At 38.0% G+C, this 23,519-nt stretch overlaps 1 protein-coding gene across 2 annotated transcripts in view; it reads right to left on the bottom strand.

Moving 5' to 3' along the window:
* Window positions 1–2,804: 2,804 nt before the first annotated feature.
* Window positions 2,805–23,519, bottom strand: part of RPS6KA3 (ribosomal protein S6 kinase A3) — a 44,814-nt gene continuing 24,099 nt past the window's right edge. Inside the window, exons 6-22 of one of the 2 annotated variants that reach the window (XM_082220585.1) lie at window positions 22,660–22,739; window positions 22,028–22,134; window positions 21,842–21,879; window positions 21,513–21,655; window positions 18,342–18,412; window positions 16,063–16,151; window positions 15,900–15,964; window positions 15,707–15,809; window positions 14,978–15,102; window positions 13,764–13,889; window positions 13,296–13,385; window positions 12,912–13,070; window positions 12,306–12,467; window positions 11,505–11,581; window positions 10,691–10,808; window positions 9,484–9,624; window positions 2,805–8,714 (exon numbers count right to left, since the gene is read on the bottom strand). In XM_082220585.1, coding sequence (XP_082076711.1) covers window positions 8,592–8,714; window positions 9,484–9,624; window positions 10,691–10,808; window positions 11,505–11,581; window positions 12,306–12,467; window positions 12,912–13,070; window positions 13,296–13,385; window positions 13,764–13,889; window positions 14,978–15,102; window positions 15,707–15,809; window positions 15,900–15,964; window positions 16,063–16,151; window positions 18,342–18,412; window positions 21,513–21,655; window positions 21,842–21,879; window positions 22,028–22,134; window positions 22,660–22,739 — 1,817 coding nt within the window. In that variant the 3' untranslated portion in view covers window positions 2,805–8,591. The remainder of the gene's footprint in view (window positions 8,715–9,483; window positions 9,625–10,690; window positions 10,809–11,504; window positions 11,582–12,305; window positions 12,468–12,911; window positions 13,071–13,295; window positions 13,386–13,763; window positions 13,890–14,977; window positions 15,103–15,706; window positions 15,810–15,899; window positions 15,965–16,062; window positions 16,152–18,341; window positions 18,413–21,512; window positions 21,656–21,841; window positions 21,880–22,027; window positions 22,135–22,659; window positions 22,740–23,519) is intronic. The other variant, XM_082220586.1, reaches the window with a different exon arrangement.

The following is a 23,519-nucleotide window of genomic DNA, read 5'->3' as shown; positions in this document are numbered from 1 at the left end:
TGAGGGAGCTGGCATTTGTCCCCAGTTTTTCTGGGTCATGTGGCCAGCATGACTAAACTGCTTCTGGCGCAACAGTACACAAACCAGAGCAGCGCACAGAAACGCCGTTTACCTTCCTACCTATTTATCTACTTGCACTTTTTGGCGTGCTTTCAAATTGCTAGTTTGGCAAGAGCTGGGACCGAGCAACGGGAGCTCACCCCATCGTGGGGATTCAAACCTCCGACCTGATCAGCAAGCCCAAGAGGCTCAGTGGTTTAGACACAGCACCTACAAGAAATTAGTATAAAGGGGGAAATATCCCATTCACTTCAATGAGAGCTTCCTCCTGCCTGCTAGTGTGCCATTGCAGATAGGGATCCAGCAATGGCAAATGATACAGTGGTGCCTCGCAAGACGAAATTAATTCGTTCCGCAAGTTTTGTCATCTTGCGATTTTTTTCGTCTTGCGAAGCACGGTGTCGGGAAAGTTTTGGAAAAGCTTCAAAAATCACCAAAGTCTTTAAATACCTCAAAAAAGGCTACCACACCGCGTTCTATGAGTTGCTCCTCAAAGTCAAGTCGCAACTGTATTAACGGTGTTAAGAAAAAGGAAACAAACTTGCAAGACGTTTCCGTCTTGCGAAGCAAGCCCATAGGGAAAATTGTCTTGCGAAGCAGCTCAAAAAACAAAAAACCCTTTCGTCTAGCGAGTTTTTTGTCTTGCGAGGCATTCGTCTTGCGAGGTACCACTGTACTCCACTGTGCCCTGAAGGACACAGAGCAAATATACCGTATTCACTCAAGTCTAATGCACCATCAAATCTTATGTGTACCTTAATTTTCGCAACGAAATTTGGCCAAAAAAGGTGAACATTAAATGCAAGTAAATACAGTAAAATCTGGTCCTAACTCTATCTTCTGTGCTCTATTAAATGCAGATTATATTTCTTCAACCTCAGGGCAGCTTTCCTTGTCCACTTTGCCTGACAATTGGAGTGTTCTGAAGAAAGCTTGCTCTCTTATTTTTTAACTAGATTGATCCTAATAAATGTATTGTCCCAACTCTGGATTTTGACCTTTCTTTTAGATATAATGCTAATTTGTGGACAGTGAGAAAAATAAATGTAGCTCTGACAGCCTAGATCAGTCATTTTCAAATTCAATTACTCTTGTCCAGCTGATTTGAAAAAGACGCTATGGTATATTTTAGAGAACTTTTATCTTGTCCAATGAATCTTGTGTATAAGAAAAGATTTAAGGACCTTTTCTAAAGCCATTCTGTACACAGTACTAGGTCTATAGGGCAATGATTAGGTCCAATATACAACTGAGAACATAGTCTACATCAGAGGTGAGATTCCTGTGACCTTTCACATATCATTGGGCTCCAGTTCCCATCATCCCCAGCCAACAGGGCAAAATGTCAAGAAAGATGAGAATCCTGGTTGGCATCCTGGAGACTATGGAAGTGTGCGCCTTTGGCGATAAAGTCAAACCATTGCGAGAGTTGCAGCACCTACTGTGGCTGTAGAGACCAATACGGAGAAGACATGTTTTTATTGCAGATGGGGCAAATGAAGGAGTCCAGTTGTGCTGATGCAGGTGTACTATGGTGTTTCTTCTACTCTAGCAACATCTGGAGGCACCACATTAACTTCCCCTGCTCTAAATAGAATATACTGAACTCATCCTGTAGTTGCAGATCACAGAGGCAGATTGCTATGGACTGGCAAACTGCCTTTCTGGGAAGCTTATCCACTGTTATCTTATTGAAGATCTGATAAGTTCGAAGAACTCCTGTTCTCTAGCTCAGAATTTGAAAGCCACAGTTCTAAATTATAGCTTCATCAGTTTGCAGCAGCAAAGAGATCAGCAGTCGACTGGTTTGTCAAGGCAAGGGCATCAGAAATCCAGTGTCACTGTAGAGGCCTAATTTAGCACACCAGTGTTAACTGTATGTAGTGTGCCACCCCACACCCCCGTTTCCCTGTGGATGGGACTCCACGCAGCTATGAATACACTTATCAACAACTGAATTGTGTGGTGTTTATGTTTTTTTCTTGGTATGTTCCATGCCAGAATATGCAGCACAGGGAGGGAGGTTGTATGGTAGATTTCATACCAATGAAGTTAAACATTTGACTTCTTAAAAACTGGCATTTTGGAAGACAAAGGTTATTTAAACAAGTATATAAAACTTACCAGCAAATGAAAACCCTGTGAATCTTTAGGTGGGTCGGGATGATTTATACTTGCTGATCAGATGAATGGATCTCCCATTTGCTCATGGAATTTTATTCTCCCTCCAGGTTTTCATTTGGCAGTAGGGCCCATGAGCTGGAGCTTCCCTAAATCTTCTAATTGCTCCTTTGCAAGTGGGTCTCCCTGACAGTCCAACCAAGTTCCACTGGGATTGGCTGCAGTAGGGAGTTTCTAGTTGGTTACACAAAGCTTTGGTGCAAGAAGCAGCCTGCTCCAGAGGCCAGCATAATCATATGCAGTTTCTGAAGAGGGGTAGGAGAAACTAGGTCATGCTAGACTTTGGACGTGAAGGCCATGCAAGTCTATAACACAACTTCTGCCTGCTCTAGAAATTCTTCATTTACTACAGGAGTCTAAAAAGGTTAGTTTGGCATGTTTGCCAACTATTATTTGTGGGCACCTCTGCTACTTATTCAGGCATGCACAATAGGCTTCAGAGCACAGAGGAGACTCTATTCCATACAACATAATGTGAACAAGCTAAGAATCACACAACTAATGAATAATACTTGTTTTGTAATGAGAGAAGTGGCAGATTACTTGAAACGCACACATTAATATATCTTTGAAAGTTTATTTGCTGTATAAATTCAATTTCTTTTGAAGACTACAAAACCTGCCCTTTGACAAGGATACAAGCAATTGTATCTCTCTTTCAAGGCTCATCTGTGGTTATATCTGGAACATTTCCGATTACACATATACAGTATTTTTTGAAAACATACATAGCTCTCAATAAAACCATCAGAAGTTATCAGTCCTTTAGTCTCCTTATCAGCACTTCAGTTCTATGATGCTAACAAAAGCATCCAACAGATGCTATTTTAATTTTCTATTCTAAAGGTACAATACAGCCAGGTCCTTTTGTTGTACCTTAGACTTGCATGCCATGCTGAAGAAGTCAATATAAAGAATGATTGTACATAACTGTAGAAAAATATTTTCTGATATTTAAAAAAAATCTCTTATGTAGATTCCCCCTCCCTTCACTAAAACTGTTAAAATAATTACATCCCTCATGAGTGCACTTTCCCTAGGTCAGAAGTATAAAGATAAAGCTAATCATATACATCACTTTCATGAGTTAAAAGCCATTCATTACTGCTTACCAAGGATTCACATGCCTCTGAACAAAAGCCTTCCTTTCCATTACCAGAAAAGTAATGCTTCAGTTCATCTACTACATTTACTACAACAAAACTACATACAATTATTTCCTTATGCCCTGATTCTGTATTTAAAAATCAATTTTAAATACTTTGCTTGCTTGGTCTTGACAGACAGCTAATCTAACAAGAATGATTGTAAGAAATCTCAGTTTTCTCCTGCTCGGATATTGAGAACATAACTACTAATTTATTTTGTTTTGTTGGACATCCAACTGCAGTTCTCAAGCCCTTTCTTTCTTTCCATATCATACTTGTAGGGAAAAGAAAATACAGTAAAGAGTACTTTTGAGATGTCATAAAACCAGTACAGTGCGGATTTGAGGAAAATCCTGCGGTTTGACATCTTGTCACAGGGTGGCTTGTTGGGCCTTGGAAAGCTGCTTCATATTACCAGAGCTATAAATTAAGCTGACAAATTATTGCCACCTCTCTATCGCGTAGCAATAAATTCAGAATATCCAGTTTATATATTGAGAGTAATGAAAATGTAACTTCCTTACATTCATATGAGTGTCTTAAGGGTCCTGACATTTTAAAGTGGTTTCAAAGGTGCCAATTCTGAATCTAAGTAGGCATATTTATTTCTCTTACCACAGTTATGAATACACAGGGAATATTAACTTTGTGGAAGGGAAAATGTGAGCAAGACCAGTGAAAGGGTTTTTCAGCACCATGTTCTAAACAACTGAGCTATGCAGGTGATCATCACTGAAAGGATTAAAGGACTGAGTTGGGCTATTTTATTGTGAATTATTTTTTTCCAAACTTACCCTCCAAAAATCTTGGGTAAGTCAACAGTCCTAAACACTCTAAATGAGTTTGCCTTTTGTCATCCATCACAGAATCTATTTTAAAGCAACTAGTTTGACAATTCAATCAAATTTAGTAAACGCATGATTTCTTGAATATTTGGGGGGCTTCAGTGATAACTGCATTGTTGATAGCAATATTTTAAGCCACAGACAGAAAGCAAAAGCAGTAGACTGGTGGTTCCTCTCAGATATAAAAAGTAACATGATTTTGCAGTTATATTTTACAGTAGTTGCAAATTTTATCCTTTGGTTTAAAATCTTTTAAGAAATCAGCCTACTAAGAAATAGCGCTAAAGGGAACAGGTTTGTGAGCACTAGAGGAACTGTAAAATTACTTGGTGTTAAATAGTTTCTAGCATATAACTGAGCTGGGGTGAGCATATCCATGTGTAAAATAAGGCCAACCAAATCAATGGTTTCTTAAATTTAAATATGTTTCCGTTAGTTGAGGGACTTCTCTAAAGAAAATGAAAATGAGCCTCCCTGATCACTGCCTGAAGTATTCAGAAAAAGCCAAAACTGAAGCAGTACAACTTATCTTCTGAATCATGTGCACCTATACATCTTTTTTGCAGAATCCTGATTCTCCTGTGAGTATGAGACAGTCAGTGCAACACTGAAACCATTTTCAATTCCCATATTAATGCATTACTACACAGCAAAGAAAAGCTGGATGTAGACAGTAATAAAATTCTGGATTTGGATATGGATGTGTCTTGTTTGAAACAAGCCAACGTTATTGCTGTAGAATGTTGTCCAGAAAGCTAACTTGTTATAAAGCAGAGTTTAGGTAGAGGAAGGAGTGCTTGTATAAGAATAAGTGTGTAACTAGGGACTAACTAATTGCTGCCCCTACACAAGGCGCGAGGATTTTGATCCGGCAGGTGGCACCCGCTAATAGAGGAAGAGGGGAGGTATATTTTCTGGACTCCCCATCCTGCCTATGGCCCTCAGTGCCCCTGAAAATTAGTTCTGGAGAGGAGGAGGACCGGGGAATCAACAAATAATCCCCATTGTTCTTCCTTCATTAGTGGAAAAGTTCTGCTGTAGCAGCAATGCTAGGATGAACAACTGAATTTTACTCTAGGGAGACATAGTAACGAACACTAGCCTAAAGTAGTTCACATTTTTCTAGGGTCAGGTGAGTTTTCACTCAAGAGTAACATTTTCAGATTTACAGTGCAATTCTGTTGCATATTTACTCAGAAATAAATCCTATTGTGTTGATCAGGGCTTACTTTCTAGTAAGTGGGGTTGCAGCCTGAGTGGCCCTGGATGAGAAGCTGGATGTTGCAAAGCCCAAGCGAACAATGCAAAACTGGATATACTTGAATCCAACTGTGCAAAGTTATTTTGTAAACATAACATTAAGGGAATGATTTAAATTAAGACGCGCCTCTTTCTCAAGAGCAAAGCTACCAAAGCAGAATGATGACTTATGAATAGATCTAACGTAAATGCAAAAAGACAAGCATCTTTAAAGCATCTGATAAAAAAAACCTCAATGACAAAGCAATCCCTGAAAGAGGTCTTCCTTTGCACGAGACTAAAATAGTTTCCTACAGGTTCGTGAAATGTGTTAACTAATTTGAGATCACAGGTAGAAAGCCCAAGTTATTGCAGTTCAGTTTCCCAAGACAACTGTTCGTTAATGCCAAGGAGAACAATATTGATATCTCTTACGTTGCTATTGAATTATTTTAAAATGATTTGCCAAAATACTGGATTTTAGCCAATAGCTGCAAGCATTTTTAGCATCCTTATCAAATTTAAGATATGATAGCTATCTTACAACGTACGCTAGCCCATCTATGACAAGATTGAATAAGCTTGACCATGGAAATGATACGCTTCCTTCCTTTGGATTGATTTGAGTTATTTGTGGGAAACAGGGAGTATTTTTAAAAAAATGCTGAGTTTTTTTAGCTTGTCTCTTCACAAGTCCAGAGACACAAATGGAATGTCTGATTAAACAGTTATGAATTGCGTCGTAAGTGCTTCAGAGGTATTATTGTGCTGATCAACTAGTAGTTGAGGACTACTCTAGTTAAGAATGAAATACACGAAGGACCACAGAGCTAAAATAGCAGCCTATTGAAAATATCTGATTAAAAATAGAGTAAAAGAAGCATAAGATGCTTGGGTCCAGTATTGCCTTTCCACTTAAAAAGGGGTCTGAGAAACAGCAGAGGCTTACACAGGAGGACAGGGAGATTTCTGCCAATTCCCCCTGCAGCCCCCCAGCACCAATTCCTATGCTGATACTCTGAATCCACAATATCAGATCAATACTTCAGAGACAATATTCAGGAAACCCAACTAGAAAAGGTAGCTGGCTCATTCTTTGCACAGAACACTCCAAATCACATGATTGAAGAACAAGGGATGTTGACTGCCCAGATATTTTAGTTCTACCACATCTATATGAAATGTCATTGAGTAACAATTGTCTCTTTAACTATGAGATTGAGGACAGAGGGGATGAGAAATTTTGGATTTGTTGCTGCGAGGAAGATTGCTGGCAACTTGTCTAATTATTAAAAAGATTTCCAAACATAACAGAAGAAAACTGGATTTCAAAATACAACAAATAAAGAGATAGTAAATTAAAGGCCTCTGGGTGGCTAGATTAGCAGCTTCTAAGCACAGGCTTGATTTGCAGACTAGTCTGATGTGGAAGGAAAGAAAAAGCATGCTTTCGAAATACTATTTATAAATAAAAAATAAAATAACCTGAAACAACAAAACCAAAGGAACTGCATGAGTTTGTAAGGCAAGGCATGATGCAAAGCACTAGAAGTTACTACAAGAGGAAGACTAAGAATACTATATGGGGCTGAGTGACCTTAGAAAAGGTAAGCATTTGTAAGACCCAAGAAAACTACTACTCGCTGCCTATCTTGCTGCTATTTTGTTTAACACACTGAATTAGGACTAAATTGTTTTCAAAACTCAGAAACATTGCTATTAAATAAAAAAAAATCTTTGGCAGAACTCTGGGATGATCCGTCAAAATTATGCTGTACTTCAACATATCAAACTTTTTAGTAAATACAACTTCAATATTTCCCAGAAAACAAGTACTCCAAGACAATTCAAACAAGCTGGGAACACAGACCTTTCCCCACTTTCTTATTAAAATAATAAAAACAAAAGTCCAGGCCACACTGTGGTCTTCAGGCTTAGTCATTAGTTATGTGTGGTTAGGATTGTAGCCTTAGCTGGCCAGCTGATTGACTAGCAATGACCAAAAGTCCAATGCTAATAGCAGAGCCACTAGGAAAGGCTGAAGACACTGGGCACATCCCCATTCAACTCAAATGCCATTCTGCTTTGGATTGCAAACTGAAAATAGCCTAAGTTCAGCCAACCTCCTAACTGCAATTTCCTGACTTTTTTTCCTTTTGCTGGCATGCTCATTAATAGATAATGCACTGCTTTAGCTTTAAATGTTCCATTTCCCACCGTATTTCAGTTTAGCTCTGTGAAAGAGTTATCCCTACTCTTGAAGCAGCAAAGTTTTGGGTTTTAGATGACCAATTACAACTAAACACAACAAAACTGGTTAAACTATTTTGCCATGGCGTCCAATGTCCACAAAAAGGACATGCACACTGGAGATACACAGTTGCTTTTTCATGTCAGTACAGATTCAATTCCACATGTCTGATGGTGAGAAACCTAATGTGCCATTAAATCCGTCAACAGCTCTGGATTCCCATGACTTCTAACCATATGTCTGTGGAGAGACATACACAAAACACATTCACAGAATTACATTCAATAGCTGTTTAACAGTCAAGCTGCTTTAGAGATGTTAACCATATTGATTAACCATTTAATCAAACGTAATTGTCAAATTCAATTAGTCTAAATAGAAGGCATGTAAAAGGAAACAGTACAGAAATGTACTGCTTATGAAAAGTTTACAAAAACATATAAAATGCTGGATGGCACAAATAATACAGTGCTAATATAAACATACTGTTTAAGCTAAGTGCTTAACATAATCTGTCCATCCATACATGTAACGAAGAATATTTTAAAGGGAGTAAAAATATTCCCTATAAAAATAATGCTATATGGGGAGAGAGTGCTTCATTCAGTGTATTTAATGTGACGGGTGTATGGAATTCTACTATCTCCATGAATAGTTCATTTCCCATTGATTCCACTTTATATTCCATCTGAAGGGCAATATTTTGCCACTGATAGTTTAAAGCAAGAACAGATGAAAGCAGGAGCAGCAGCATAATAGGTACCAGCTGGAACAGTGTGCTTGCAGGTATCTTGGATATGTGCTACCTGTTGCCATGATTTGTGCTATCATCGTATTATGGTACCACATTTTTCAACTAAGGTCACTTCACAGGGCAGTTGAGGTAATTTTTTTGACTCCTCTTCGCTGAGCAAGGGTGGAACGGCCCACTGGCTCTAAAACTGGCGACTGATTGCGGTTCAATGCTGAGTATGTAGCAGCCATGGCACCCTAAAAATAAAAAGGTTGAAAAAATAATTGTAATGTGATTCAAAATCAATAAAAGTGATTAGAGGCTATTTTTAGTTTAAACAAGCAGCACATTATAATGTGCAAGTTGACCCACTCTTCACAAATCCAACTTTTTTTTAACACTGAAGCATCGTTTGCACAGCTCTAGATTTATTTTGTGTCATTTTGGTTCACACTGCCCACAGTGTCTGGGGATATAGTGACTTGAGTTTTCTTTCCCCCGCTACCAATTCCTTTTCCTTTGTGTCTTTTAGGATCATAAGCCTAGGGAGAAGGACTCTCTAATCACTCCATGTTCCGTATTCTATTGTGCATTTTTACATTTTGATCCTGCAGGCCAGAGCTGGTGACAAATAGAATAATACAAACTAGGTACATTTTTACATTGTTACTGAATCCACAGACATCTATAACTGAATTGTGATTTAAGCTATAGAGAAGGGAGTCCCTGTTTAACAGTGTAACGGTTTGTTTCCCCAGTGATGGAAGTACTATTACAGAATTTCAGCAAATCAGTGCTGCAAGTGGTATGTAGCTTCAGAAAATCTAGCAGGCACAAACAACAAAACGGAAGTAGAAACTGCAGTTTAATGGGGCGAGGGGTAGGAATAGTAATGGGACACTCTATGGAATGGAAGTGCAGCCAGTGACAGGGTACTTGGGAAAATGGAAGGACATGCAGGCAGACTGCAAATTTAAAGGGGGGGGGGAGATGAAAAAACACAGTTATACAAATGCGTGTTTTTACCTTCACAAGATGTGGAGCATCTTGCCTGTTTAGCTGGAACTGAGGCAACTGGTCACAGTGGACAATCCATGGATGTCTCAAGACCTGGGCAGCAGTCAACCTCTGATGAGGGTCAACATGAAGCATTTTTGAAACCAAGTCCTATTAATAATATAACAGAACTAATTAGGCATGCGTTTTAAGGCTTAAAATATGCAACAAATCTAAGATTTTGAATCTCACAAAACTACATACACTCAGATAAAAATGTTTCAGATTATTCATTTCTCATATTTCCAAATATATTTTCAAATGCTATAGGGATAAAGGTCTGTTATCAAGAAAGAGGAGCAGGAATACAGAGAGACTTCTTAAAAACATCTGGAGGATATTAATTTAAATAAATCACCATTCAGCAACATACTAGAGTTCCAATGGTGGTTTGTTTGTTTAAGTTGTCCATCACATTTTAAAGACATAGTCTGCAACTTCTAACACTGGAAGGAAATGCATATTCATTTATAATTTATAAGATTGTAAGATTAGTGACATGCCCCCCAAATATCCTAAGCATGGTCTGTAACTGAGTGGGTGGCAGGGCTGAGAGCATCTTCTGTTTTCAGCAAGCTTTGTCCCTTTTTGCTTAGCTCCTCCTCTCCCCCACCTTCTGCATCTGCAGATAAGGCATCAGTCTACTGCCTCATATCTTTACCCTGATTGCAAGTACCTCCATCCTCATTAAGTTCTATTCAGCTGAAGACAATTCCTGTGAAAAGCCCACATTTTCCTAATCTTGGAAGAGTGCTTCCCCAGTTCTTGCAGCTGTGTACTTCCAAGTGTGTGCATTTACTTCCAAATAAGTGACTTAAAGGGAGGAAACAAATTGTGTCTTCTGACCTCAGTCTCATATACCATCACATATCATTCCAGAGGAATGCTAGACTCTCAACAGTGGCTTTCAAGGGGCTGCAGGAGTCAAGAAAGTGCTCTTTCAGGAGCAGAGTTCTGCTGATCTCTCTCTAGATCTAATGCAAGGGATGCCCATTTGCCTCGTTTCTTTTATCATGGACTTAATTTTACTTAAATGCTCAACTTTGATTATCTACAGTGATGTAGTCTTATAATCACCTAGTTGGTTAAACAATAAATTGTTGACTATTTCAGATGTCGCCATGAAACGTTATACAAAAACACATCTAACATACAACGGATAGAACATATATGCTACCTTTGCTGTATCTGAAACAGAATTCCAGTATCCACCACTGAGAGAGAACTTTCCACTGCCTATTCGTGCCAAAATTTCTTCTGGAGTATCATCAGGACCATTTGCAAATGGAGTGTAGCTAAAAATAATAATAACAATCACAAAGATTTTGAGTTCCTTGTTAACTTCCAGCCACTACAAGTTGCAACGACACTAAAATAGTAATGCATATTCATATTATGGGGAAATTCATGTTAGGAAGTAGCTTGTCATCTTTAGTGAATTCAGCAGACTTAGGTAAGTCAGCAGAGGGGCTTTTCGGTAGTGGCACCCACCCTGTGGAACGCCCTCCCATCATCATATGTTAAGGGGATAAGTAACTATACAACCTTTAGAATACATCTGAAGGCAGTCCTGTAACGTTTAATGTTTTATTATGTTTTTGTATACCCTGGAAGCCACCGAGAGTGACTGGAGCAACCCAGTCAGATGGACAGGGCAGAAATAAAAAAGTTACTAATTTTATATAGAAAATACTGAAACCTATTCAGTATTGCTATTAGCCCTGCAGCTTCATCTCTCATCACCACTATCTGCCTCATGAATGAATGACTGGGGAGAAGGAACAAGAAGGAACAGCAGAACAACGGGGCAAGCGGACATGAGCAGATCTCAAGGTAACAGAGTAGGACAGAGTATATACACAGGCAATACCTTGTGGACACAAGAGAATATCAACTTAGTTTTGAAATTCTGAGATGAAAAGCTACAAGAACCTCTAATCCACTTTTACAAATTAATGTAACAATTTCCAATTTAGAACCTACAAACATACCCAGTCAGCATTGTATAAAGCAGAACACCAAGGCTCCATATGTCACATGCAGCATCATAGCCTTGCCTTTTTAAAACCTATGGAAAGCAATGTTTTCATTAGTTTCTGAAGAAAAAGCCAATTCCTTTGGTTATGAAAAATGGGTGGAATCCAATGCAGCACAAGCAAGCATCCACTCATCAACAGTTTTTCTTCTACCCCTCTTCTTCCCCCACAGTCTCCTGCACACATCCAACATCTGCTCCAGAGGGTGGGTGACCCTCCAGAGCAGATTTATTATTACCTAAAATGTGCAAGTATTGAAGGAGTGAGCATCTTCTATTATATATTTAAGAACAAATGTGTGAGTTATTTAAAAAGTCACTCCACTGAAGCAAGCACACAGGGTGAAGACAATTCCACTGTACGGCCACCACAGGACTGTTTCAAAAAGAAATATGAAACAGGAAAATTTTGTTTAAGTAAAATAAGAACCCTCAAAAGACTACATGAGTATAGAAGTACACTGAAAGGGGGAGGAACTATATTGTTTCTGCTTAATAACTATGAGGTAAACAAAGCATTAAATCATTTGTGCACCACTTGATGTATCAACAGTCTCAAAACTCTTAAAAAGAGGGGGCAGGAATGCCTTATGTTCTACCTCTAACTCTGAAAAGCACTGTGGCTTGCCCAGCCCAATATATAGGGCCAAAACGGAAGCCCAGGACACATGTAACTTTACCCAAGTTAAGGAATCAGAAGCAGGTCATAAGACTGCACACTCTCACCTCCACACCAAAGAACTAGACTGATAGTTACCTCAGGAGCAACAAAATTTGCTGTGTAACAAGGAGTCATTAGAAGGCCATTTTCTGCTCTCAGCTGCTTTGCAAAGCCAAAGTCACAAATTCGAATAGATTCCGGATTGCCAGATTCATCAACATAAAGGATGTTGCTAGGTTTCAAGTCTCTGTGTACAACCTAAACCAACCAAACAAACATGGCTGTTGTTTCTATTAAAAGCATGGAATTCTTATTTTGTATGTCCTTCCACATTTAAAAAGAATATAATGTATCCAATATCAACATCCCTTTACTGCAAAATAAATTAATTGAGCATAGTCTATCATTTTGGGTCATATATATATATTCATGAGCATTCATTCTTACGAGTTAATTATCCATAAGGTACTTGTATGCTTGCCCTTATTCACCATATCTACTGAAAAGTTATGAACTGGCTCTTGGGTTCCTATTTACACAAACTAACAAACTATTTGCAAACTAGTTTGTTAATGCTTACAGATCAGATGGGAGAATTTAAAATAAAATGAAAGCTTTAAGAGCTGTAACAGTGGAATAACTTATCTACTGTATTAACTAGGTAGTGCATTTTAAATATATCCCTCAAGAACGCAGACTTACTCCTTGTGCATGAAGATATTCAACAGTTTTTGTTATTGTCAGTAGAACAGCACTGGCTTCTCTTTCTGAAAAAAATTTTTGCCTAAGGATTTTGTCCAACAGCTCTCCTCCTTTCATAAGTTCTGTTACCAGGTACACACATTTCCCATCATCGTACACCTGAAAAGTGTAACACATTATTTAAGTGCTCAATTGTGCACAGAGTTGTATTCAACATTAGTCATACTCCGAGTACACCCACTGAAATCGAAAAGCATAACAGTCTTCATTCCACTAACCCAGCATGTGCATTTGCAGACTCCTAATGAAAGATTAAATACTGTACATGTCAAAAGCATCATATTTATGCCTGAATTGCAATAAAGCTGCTAATCATCTACTTACATCTTTGAGAGTAATAATATTTGGATGCTGTCCGTATCGTAGTAGGATTTCTATTTCCTCTGTGGGATCTCTTTTACTCTTGTCTATTATCTAAAAGAGCAAACATATTTGAACCAATAACTATATATTAACTCAGTTTTCCCAATGTCAATATTGTTTCATACCTACAACCACTGTTTTAAGTCTCTCAGAGGATTTGAAACAGCATTTTTGTGTCAAGAGCCACCCTTCTTCAAACCAGTTTTCCTTCTAAGCTCATAACACTTTCATTAATTGGGTATTTGCAGATTTCTGCTTTTCCAGTTCCTCAATTTCCTTTAGCTGCCGAAGCCACCTCACTACAAGCCTATAACAGTCTCCCTTCATCTTAACCTATAGCCCTCAAAATGCTTCTCAGCCTCCATTACCCAATTACCTCAGTGCACTGAGAATGTGCTAACATTATGGATGCTTGAAACAATTAATTACCTTTACTGCATATTCCATATTTGTTGCTTTATGTATACATCTCTTGCACACCGAATAGGAGCCAACTCCTATATCTTGTTTGACTTCATATCCATCAGTAAACTGAATGCTGTTCCTGTGTAACTGCTACCAAAATAACATAATCAATTAATGCATTCTTTACAAATATCCAATTTAGATCTTTATATTTTAGAACAAATCTTTATCAGTAATGAATTTTTGTACAACTAATAATATTGAACTTTTAAAAGGAAGCATTTCCCACTCTGATTTTCACATCTTCTCCAACCTAAATAATATGTTCAAACACACTGAATAGTGTGGAAAGACACAAACGGCTGGTTTTCATATTACCCCTTGGTTCAGCATATAGTTCATTTGCTCCTTCCTTTACATGTGTGGGGCAAGAAGCAAGGAAGCTGCAATCAAAACTAGGAACTATGCTTAATCGCTTCCAAACAAGCCGGAATATAGAAGCTAACTTTAAACCATTGCTACATAGTCTGGCTTCTATGGAAGCCATTAAACAGTTTTCCACTGTAGCCTCTGCACACAACACTAATTCATGGTTTTAGGCAACCTTCACAAACCTGGTCCCCTCCATTTGTTTTGAACTACAGTATCTAGAGGATACCAGCTTGCCAAAGGCTTGTTTAAGGTTATGTGCCCCAAAGCATTATTAACAGATAATTTTTATTTTCTGAATAAAATGTCTCAAATTGGACATAACAAAAAGGCGAATAAAATGTTTAATAACACATGCAAAGTAGAACTGGTCTGTTATGAGCACATAAGTAGTGAAAGCTATTCAAATTACACTGATAGAGCCAAAAACAAGGACAGAATATGAGAGAGAAAAAGCAGTCTACTTGTTTACTTTGCATGTGGAAATAACTTCAAGACATTAAGTAGCTTGAGCTCTTGAGATACAGCAAGCTACAGATAACAAAAACAAAAAGAGATTAATGTCACAGAAATATTTCCATGGCCTTCTGCACAGCAAGGACTTTTTTCCTCATGCAAACCAGTAATATAATCAGCTTAAGGAAGAAATGCATCCACTTCCAAATATCATTTTCTGCATGTGGAAATACTTGATTATCTATCCTTTGGGCACAGCTTGTGCATACATATTGTGCAAGCAATATCTGATCTCCTTGCAGGCCCATAAATACCAGCCAATGCGAATAGTTAACTTCATAATGACCATTCACCTGAACAATCGAGTGCCCAACAGATGTCTGCATTGCTTGACTTTCATCATCGGTTGCAATAGCTACAAAACTGAAGCCCCGAAAAAGTTGGTGAGCATTAGCACTAGGTGGAATACCAGGTGAATCTGGGGAAAAAATATTTTATTTTATTTAAGATCTTCCTCTTCTAGAAATATTTCACAAAAATGCCTAAGGCAGTTTGCACAAAAAGCTGCATTTCAAATTATGATCAGAACAAAACAACAATATGACAGGCAACAAAGATCAGAATATTTAAAAAAGCGGCGTACCATTTTAGTCAGTTGTCTGGTCAAATACATGATGGAACAACCCAGTCATCATATCGTGCTGGAAGGTAACAGCGAGAGATAGGCCTCTCTATCTAAAAACTGAGTCCCAGGAGACCAGGAATGGTAACTGAAAAGGCCATCTTCCCTATCCCAACCAAATGCAACATCAATTTTGGTAGAACATGAAGGACACAAGATCTTGGCAAGAAAGACCTGCTGCATACTCAAGTCAGATTAAAAGGACATCTATGTGTCAGATAACACAAAACCAAGGAAGTAACACAAAATTGAGGTTGTTTGCCTGTTTCTCATGTATAGCAACTGTGTGACTGATTTATTTCATCTGTATACCCTCATAAAAGTTAAAAATGATGCACATGATTAAGATTAAAACTGTAACTTTCCCAAACCACCGGAGAAAACGGTATATATATCTTACCTTTTGGAGTTTTTGCTGTAAATTCGGGATCAAAATAAAATGTGTCTTCAGGTCTACCAGTTGCTGGTTTAAATGGTGGATTAATTTCTCTTCTGTACAATTTCTAAGACAAATACATTTAACACGTTAGAAAGCTGTAACACAATCAACATGAAATCTTGTAAGTGTGTTTTACTCCGTTGTGTGTACTTACATTCCAGTCTATTGTGGAGAAAAATGGATGCCTCTTAATTTCCTCAACTCCATCAGGACCTGCACCTATCCGAGGTCAGCAATGAACATAACAGCAGATATATTAGGGATTTGTTTAGCTTAATGTTGAAGTATGTAATAGATAACTTAATTAAATTCTTTACCTAATCTGTTTGCAGGGTTTCTCTTGAAAAGCATTCGGAGAAGACTCTGAGCTTCTGGACTTAAAAACTGAGGCATTCCAAGTTTGGCTCTGTACAATAAAAACACATTAACCGTATACAAAGTTTATAGTGGAAATGCCACGTTCATTTGTTTTAAACTCAACACTTGGTGAACAGCAAATGCTGCACAAGCAGGCTTCCCCTTCTGCAATGGCGCATCCCCCTTTCCTCCCCTCTCCCTGAAGCCTTCCCTGTGCCTCCAAATTCTGCTCCAGAGGGTTGGAGGATCCTCAAAAGTACACCAGGTGAAAAGTGGGGGTGGGCGACAGGGGAAAGGAAACAAGGGGACGTCTGTTGCACAACTGGGTGGAAACTACTAGCTGTCATTCCTGCCTGAAAATAAAGTAGGTGAAAACACACAAAAAGGCCCAAATGTTGCTTCCACACAAAAATTCCTATTCCAACTGTGCGATCCTGGAACTTCAGAAACTAAATATAATGGAAAATTATGGAAAGGAAACACAAATATTGTATTTCATTGCCATCTATGGTCTCTCTTAATTTAATTTTTCACATGCATTGGTAGGGTTGTGTATATCCAGCAGCCTAAAAATCTCTCTCTTTTTTTAGCATGATAGCAATGCCAATAAAGCCAAAGGAGGAATTAGTAAGAGAACAGAACGCCTAAGATCAGTCCTCAGTACTCATGCTTCTGCTAACTTTCACATGTACTTTCCACTCTTCATTTCAGTAACTGGAATTCATAAACAGAAAAGGAACACTATGAGTGAACACTATGAACTACAGCAATGCTTTAATAGGCCACACTCAATGTAAAAGGTACTATGATGGAATACATTCTTGTTTAATCCGTTGATCCTGTTCCCTGAAACCAGTGAGGTAAACTGCCTGGATCACTGCAAACCAACTGGGAAAGGCTAACTGGTTCTTCTGTAACTAAATGAGAATCATTTCCTGGAACAGTTTCTGCAGGAATTCCATTGGTTTGCATCTAGCAAAGAGACACTGATTAATTTTAGCTCAACTAACTAGAAACACACAATGTCCTTGGAATGTTATGATTAACCACTTTGCGTTACAGCAGATTCTTCTGAAAATATTTGATTCATAACCGGTTACTGTTGAGCAAAACACAACCCTGCTCCAACCAGAAACTTTCTAGATTATACAGCTGCATGAATGAGAGCCATCTTGTTTCTTTTTTGACAGTTATATACAAAAACATGCCTTGATAATTTAGGACAAAATAGACACAGAAAATCTGTCTTTGATTCAGGCTGATCGTGGCTAAAGAAACCAAAGTTATAAACTGTGGAATAAAATGATAATATCAGTAGAGGGGGAACAGACAGACTAAATATGAAATACAATCACAAGTTTATAAATTATAAAAAACCAGACCCCTTATGGAGAATTAAGTCTAGCGCCATGCAAAAGTACTGGGTGGTATTCAACCACATTTTACTCACTGTAGACCCATAGAAATTAACAAACATGACTAATTTAGGCCCACTAATTTCATTGAGTCTACTCTGAGTAAAACAAAGCTGAATACTATCCTCTGCCTTTACCACAGGAGCGGTAGCTAAGACATAGTGACCAAGAAAGTATGAGAGTGTATATACATAGCAAAGACCAAAAGACATTCAAGTTGCTTCAGAAGTATAACAATAGTAGTCAGATATAGATCTATTATATGACCAAGTCTGCTAGGCTATAGGTATATTCCACAGTATCAAATTTTGTATCCAGATTGAAAAATAAAAAATGCATTAAGTATACCAGAGGTATACTGTAGCTGGATAATAATCTACAATGCAAGCCTTAATTTCATCCACTTGTCAGGAGTGTTAGAATTAAATCAGTATGCAAGGATAAGGATAGGTTTCAGAAACAGGAGAGGCACCGGAAGGACAAATGGTTTATAACAGTAGTAACGAAAAGGGAACGTTAAGACATTTTTCCACTAGAATTTTCAGGATGGTGAAAATAATAACAGATCAAGGAGAATATAATTTGGCAACTTTTAAAGGAGATAATGGGACTGCAAATACATTATTATGTATTAGAGAAGTACTGGACTAAGTGTCCGTACAGCTTTTGATAGGAAGGACAGTAGAGTGGAAAAGGACATTAGCAGGATGCATTATGGAGTCAGGATATAAAATGAGGGAATAGTAGAAATTAGAGATTGCAGCATGTAGGGCATCCCCAGTAGAACACCTGATGAGATATACGTATAATAAGAGTGTACTCACTTGAGAATCAGTGTCATGGTTTCTTTTCTGTCTTTCCCTTGGAAAGGTAGAGTACCAGTGAGCATTTCAAACTGTATAAAGTAAAACTTCCATCAATCATATTAAAAGACCAGGTAATTTCTTTTCAACATCACATTTGATTGTTGTAACCCACCCTGGGACCTTAGGGTGAAAGGTGGGAAATAAATAATAACAGCAACAACCACCTTCCTCTCTTTGACAAAACTAGTAGAACCTTGTTTATAAAACAAATTGTGCATATCAACCAATAACTCTGCATAATAATGTTCTGCAGCATAACTTTTTACATTTTCATGAGTTTAACACATCTACCTTTGATGCAGTCAGTGCATGTTAACCAAATTCAGATGCTAGTATCTAGTTGTACATTTCTACATCTAATGTGCGTTTGAAGGTAAAAATAAAAAGGCTCCTGTTTTGAATAAAGCACACTTTTCATTTTGTCTACTTGTAAGAAAATATTGCTGTTGTCTTAAAACTGAGCAAACGCAAACTTTGTATGTGATTTATGAAAAAATACCCACTCTCTTGATAGCTCAGTTGGTAGAGCATGAGACTCTTAATCTCCGGGTTGTGCATCTGAGCCCCATGTTGAGCAAAATATTACTGCACTACAGGAAGTTGGGCTAAATGACCCTCATGGTCCCTTCTAACTCTACAATTCTCCAATATAAAAAATGTGCTTGTGTTAACACCCACAGAGCTAAGTGTACATCAGTAGGTTATAACAAGTCTTTTATTCTGTAAGGGTCAATACAAAGGCTGCTTACTACTCTATATTTCTTCTAATCATTAGGTGTATCTTAACTTATTTTGGGTTCTAAGTTTCTCAGAACCGATCTATTTAATCTAACTGAGAGCAAGACTCAGGAACTTATGCTTCCTTTTAGTAGCCTTGCCTCCCATGCCACTTAACTAGGGTTAAGTAGCATGTTAGAACTAATATTAACCATAGTGTTCCTTAACCCAGAGTCTAAAATTGTGGCCCTTAAAACTGCATCAAAGTTAACTTTCAAATAAGAGTACAGAACATTTCTGTCAAACAAATTTATCTGTAATGTAATTAAGAAAGTATTATTGAATTGCATCCAACTAAGAAACAATGTAAAAGTCAGGGACAACAGTGTACAGCGGGTCCGCAACTTAAAATCACTTTACTTATGAAATCGCAACCTTACACGGGTAGGGTGGGGCAATAAATTGGAAAATGGAGAGCGGGGAAAACCTGCCGTTCCCCAATCTTCATTTATTTCCGCTACCCACCCACCCGCGCTCCCAGCAGGCTTTCCTGCTGTGCAAAGTGTTTTTTAAGCCCTCCACCTCACTTATTGGGCTCTCGGAAGGTGGTGGGAGGGCTCCAGGAGCATTCCTTTGGCTCTCCCATGAGCTTCCCAGAGCCTGGTAAGCAACCCCGCACAGGGGCTGGTTCTGAGGGTTCCTGACTTTGTGCAGTTTTGAATTTGCCTTTCCATGTTGTTGTAAATAAAAATATGCCCTTTTCCCTTATGGGGTATCCAAGAGCCCATATAGAGTCCTTACATAGGTTCCCTATTGGTAGGAGAAAATAACAGAGGCCAACCAGAGAATATTGAGAAGCAAAGCAGCTAGTAAGCTTGATCTTTATTGATCTGTTGCAACAGGGTGTTCCCCTAACACGCATGAGAGGAAGAGGACCCCCAAAAATATTTACAACAATGTAGACCCCCAGAACCGAACCCTCATGTAAGTGGTAGGCCCACTGTATTGCAAAATATCATTTCAGTTTGCTATCACATATACGTATAGGGCAAAATTCACCTAACAAACCTGCCCAAGGGCTTCTGTTGCACAAGAGGGCTTTCCCCTCCCCCTCTGTGGCCCCACCTCCTGAAACTGGCTTGGGAAGGGGAGTTGGGAGAATCTCCAGAACAGCACGTGGGGAGAAGGGAAATTGTTCCATCTAGAAACTGATATGTTTGAAAGGAAGGATAATTCAACACAGCATGGTGTTGAATTCCACCCTTAAAAACAAAACCAAGTTGCTTAAAATACTGTACAAAAAATAAAACCTGCCCTCTGTTTTTTTCAACTGGCTGATCTGCAAAGATTCCACTTAAGGAATGTATTTGTCCCTATGGAACCAGGTAGAAAGAATCTGTGGGTCACTTTTTTGGACTGCAAGCTGTACGAGGTGCCCAGGGAGGACAGATTCTTTTTTTAGTTACTCTAGGTGAATGACTTGCTGCAATTCTGATCTATTACTGTTTAAATGGCAAGTCTCATGAAAAGTTAGTGATAAGATAGCTGAGTACTTTCTATCCTCAGTAATATTAAAACTTACAGTGAAGTAAGAAGTATTTTTTGGTGAATCTATCTGTTATTCTTACTATGCATTTGTATCAACTTCTGTATATAACTGGGGGGGGGGAATCAAAGCTATTCTTTTGTAAATAATGTGTTGCATTTTAAACAATCTCAGTTTTGCTTTAAAACATTTGATAGGAAGCTTAAATTAAAATCATTTTGTAATATGTTGTGGTTTTTAAGATTTATATTATTTATGATTTTGTCTGACCAGGGATTACTTCTCTTTGTTGTCTTGATTGCATTCAACTATAGATACTGGCAGAAATAATCCATCATAGTCTTATAGTATTTATTCCCCTATGAAATACTGTAACCAAAATATTGTAGAACCCAGTGATGGCTTTGGAAATTTCAGACAAGAGTGACAGAAGCAGCTTGAGCTACTTGTCCTGGTTTTTAATTTTTTGTGTTTGATGAAAAAAGGTTGTGGATAAGGAGCTGCACATCTTTTTCAGAATGAAATACCGTATTTTCCCATCTATAAGATGCCCCCATGTATAAGACACCCCCTATTTTGGGGGACTCAGATTTAAGAAAATTGGGGGAAATGGCCCAGTGGATAAGACACCCCCTAATTTTTGACATTATTTTTTAGGGGGGAAAACTAGTCTTATACATGGAAAAATACAGTAATACTACCACTGAAAGCATGAAGTTCTTCTCTTTCCTACTATTTTCTGGACTAGAAACTGCTACCTCTGAATTATTTACATTTAAAATGAATGAAATTTACCCCCAAGTAAATGAGCCAAGGATAGGGGATCAAGAGACTCTACCACCACTTTCAGTTCATCGGAAACCTACCATTAATACTCCAAAAGACCACCAGTCTGCACTCTGTGTATGCCCCCGCCGATTAACCACTTCCGGGGCCATATATTCTACTGTTCCACAGAAGGAATATGCTTTTTTCTCGTGATCAATAGACTCCTTGCTTAAACCAAAATCTGGAGAAAGAAAGCACAATGAATTTAGTAATCTTATGAGAATATGCAAAGTTTTGAAAATAGGTTCTTTATACTTTGCATGTGTTTCACCAGCATAATTTCATTTCCCCTCTCTAGTGCTGTTTATCACACTAAAAGAAAACTATCTACAAATTATTTATGTAGTAGAAGTTTGTTTTTACTTACCTGTCAATTTAATATGTCCTTCTTCATCAAGTAATATGCTATAAAAAAAGATAAAGCTTGTCTGAAACATGGTTATGTTGATTTTCTTTACAACAAATAATGACTGTCAGAGAGCATACTGGGAGGATTAAAAATATATAGAGAGAATATGGTATTTCTATCATATTCAAAATAAAAGGTTCTTACTTTTCTGGTTTTAGATCTCTGTATATTATTCCAAGACTATGCAGATGATCTAAAGCAAGTGCTAATTCAGCCAGGTAGAATTTGACGTCCTCTTCTGTGAACATCACCTAGAAGAGAAAATGCATAATACTTGTCCAAAGTTAATACAGAGCAAACAGTTTCTATGATTAGAAAAGACTGGAGAGTTTCCCCCCCAGTTTAAACTTAAATTGAAAACTAAAAATTATGTAAGTGTTTATAGTTATGTATATAAACATGTTTATAAAAGTCACTTGCACTGTCAAGTAAGTGCATATTAATGCAACAGACTTTGAATTGTGATGGGTGCATTTCTGTATCAGCTGTCTAAGGATAATTCAGCAGTATACTTGTGACATCTCTATTCCTCCACTCCCCACCCTCCAAAATGTTTAAGATTTAAGTGTGGAAAGCAAAGGGGAAGAAAGAAGAGACAGAAGAGAAGAGATATATGAACATAGACCATGCAGTGTAAAGTAACTTAGATTCACTGGTACAATTAATTAAGAAATCATGGCAAATATTTCCCTGAACATTTGAGCACATTCCATAAAATAAACACAACCTCTATTAATAGAATTCAGAATTGTGACAACAATATATGAAGCATTTACCTCTTTGGATAAGCGTGTAAACAAGTCTCCTCCTCTGAGAAAGTCTAAAATAAGGTATAGTTTCCCTTCTGTTTGAAAAGCTGAGGGGGAAATCAACATTATTTTAATAAAACCATTATGTTCTTGGGTATGTAGGTACTTATTGACTGTTACTATTATTGCAAAGATATTGTTTTACCATGCTGGATCATTAAAAAGTTTGTTCAAGAAAGTATTAAAATGCAATGCTGCACCCTAGCTATTACTATGTTCTATGATTTTTCAAACAACATTAAAATGAGCATCTTTGCTTATTATACATTATGGACAGAGCCACAGAAAGGTTTTAGTTCTAGCTGTGGTATCTCTTGATGAAAGAAGAAGGGATGCAAATTTTTCCAGTTCTCTCTATTGCCCACAACTGACATGCCACCATCCACACTGATCTGGAGGAGTCCCCAACTTTCTGAAGCTGACACTGGTGAGGGGGTGGGCACTGGCCGCTGCAGAGGCACAAGGAAATCAGCAAGAAATACCTCCCTCCATCTTCCATTAGGGGACACCCTCCACTGGATTAAAAGCTCTTCCACGAGCACAAAGTTATCAGCTGTATTCTACTCTATACAGTGTGTATCATATTTGTAGCATACAGATCAAAACTAGCACGCAAAGCAATTTTTATCTTGGCCACAGCAACGTTAAGATTCATATGTATTTTATGCATTCCAAAAAGTTTTTAGAAGTTATGAGATATTTGACGCTTTAATGCAAAACTGCCCTGTGTTTTGTATGTACTATGCAAGTGATAGGCATTGAAGAAAATAGACACTGTGCACATTTTGTATGTGGAAGTGTAAGGATTCTGTCAAGTTGCTTTTGAG

Source organism: Podarcis vaucheri (genome assembly GCF_965113315.1).
Source record: "Podarcis vaucheri genome assembly, chromosome: 4".
NCBI classification, from domain to species: domain Eukaryota; kingdom Metazoa; phylum Chordata; class Lepidosauria; order Squamata; family Lacertidae; genus Podarcis; species Podarcis vaucheri.
Note: the sequence above shows the minus strand (reverse complement) of the source record. Positions and strands in the feature narration are given on the sequence as shown.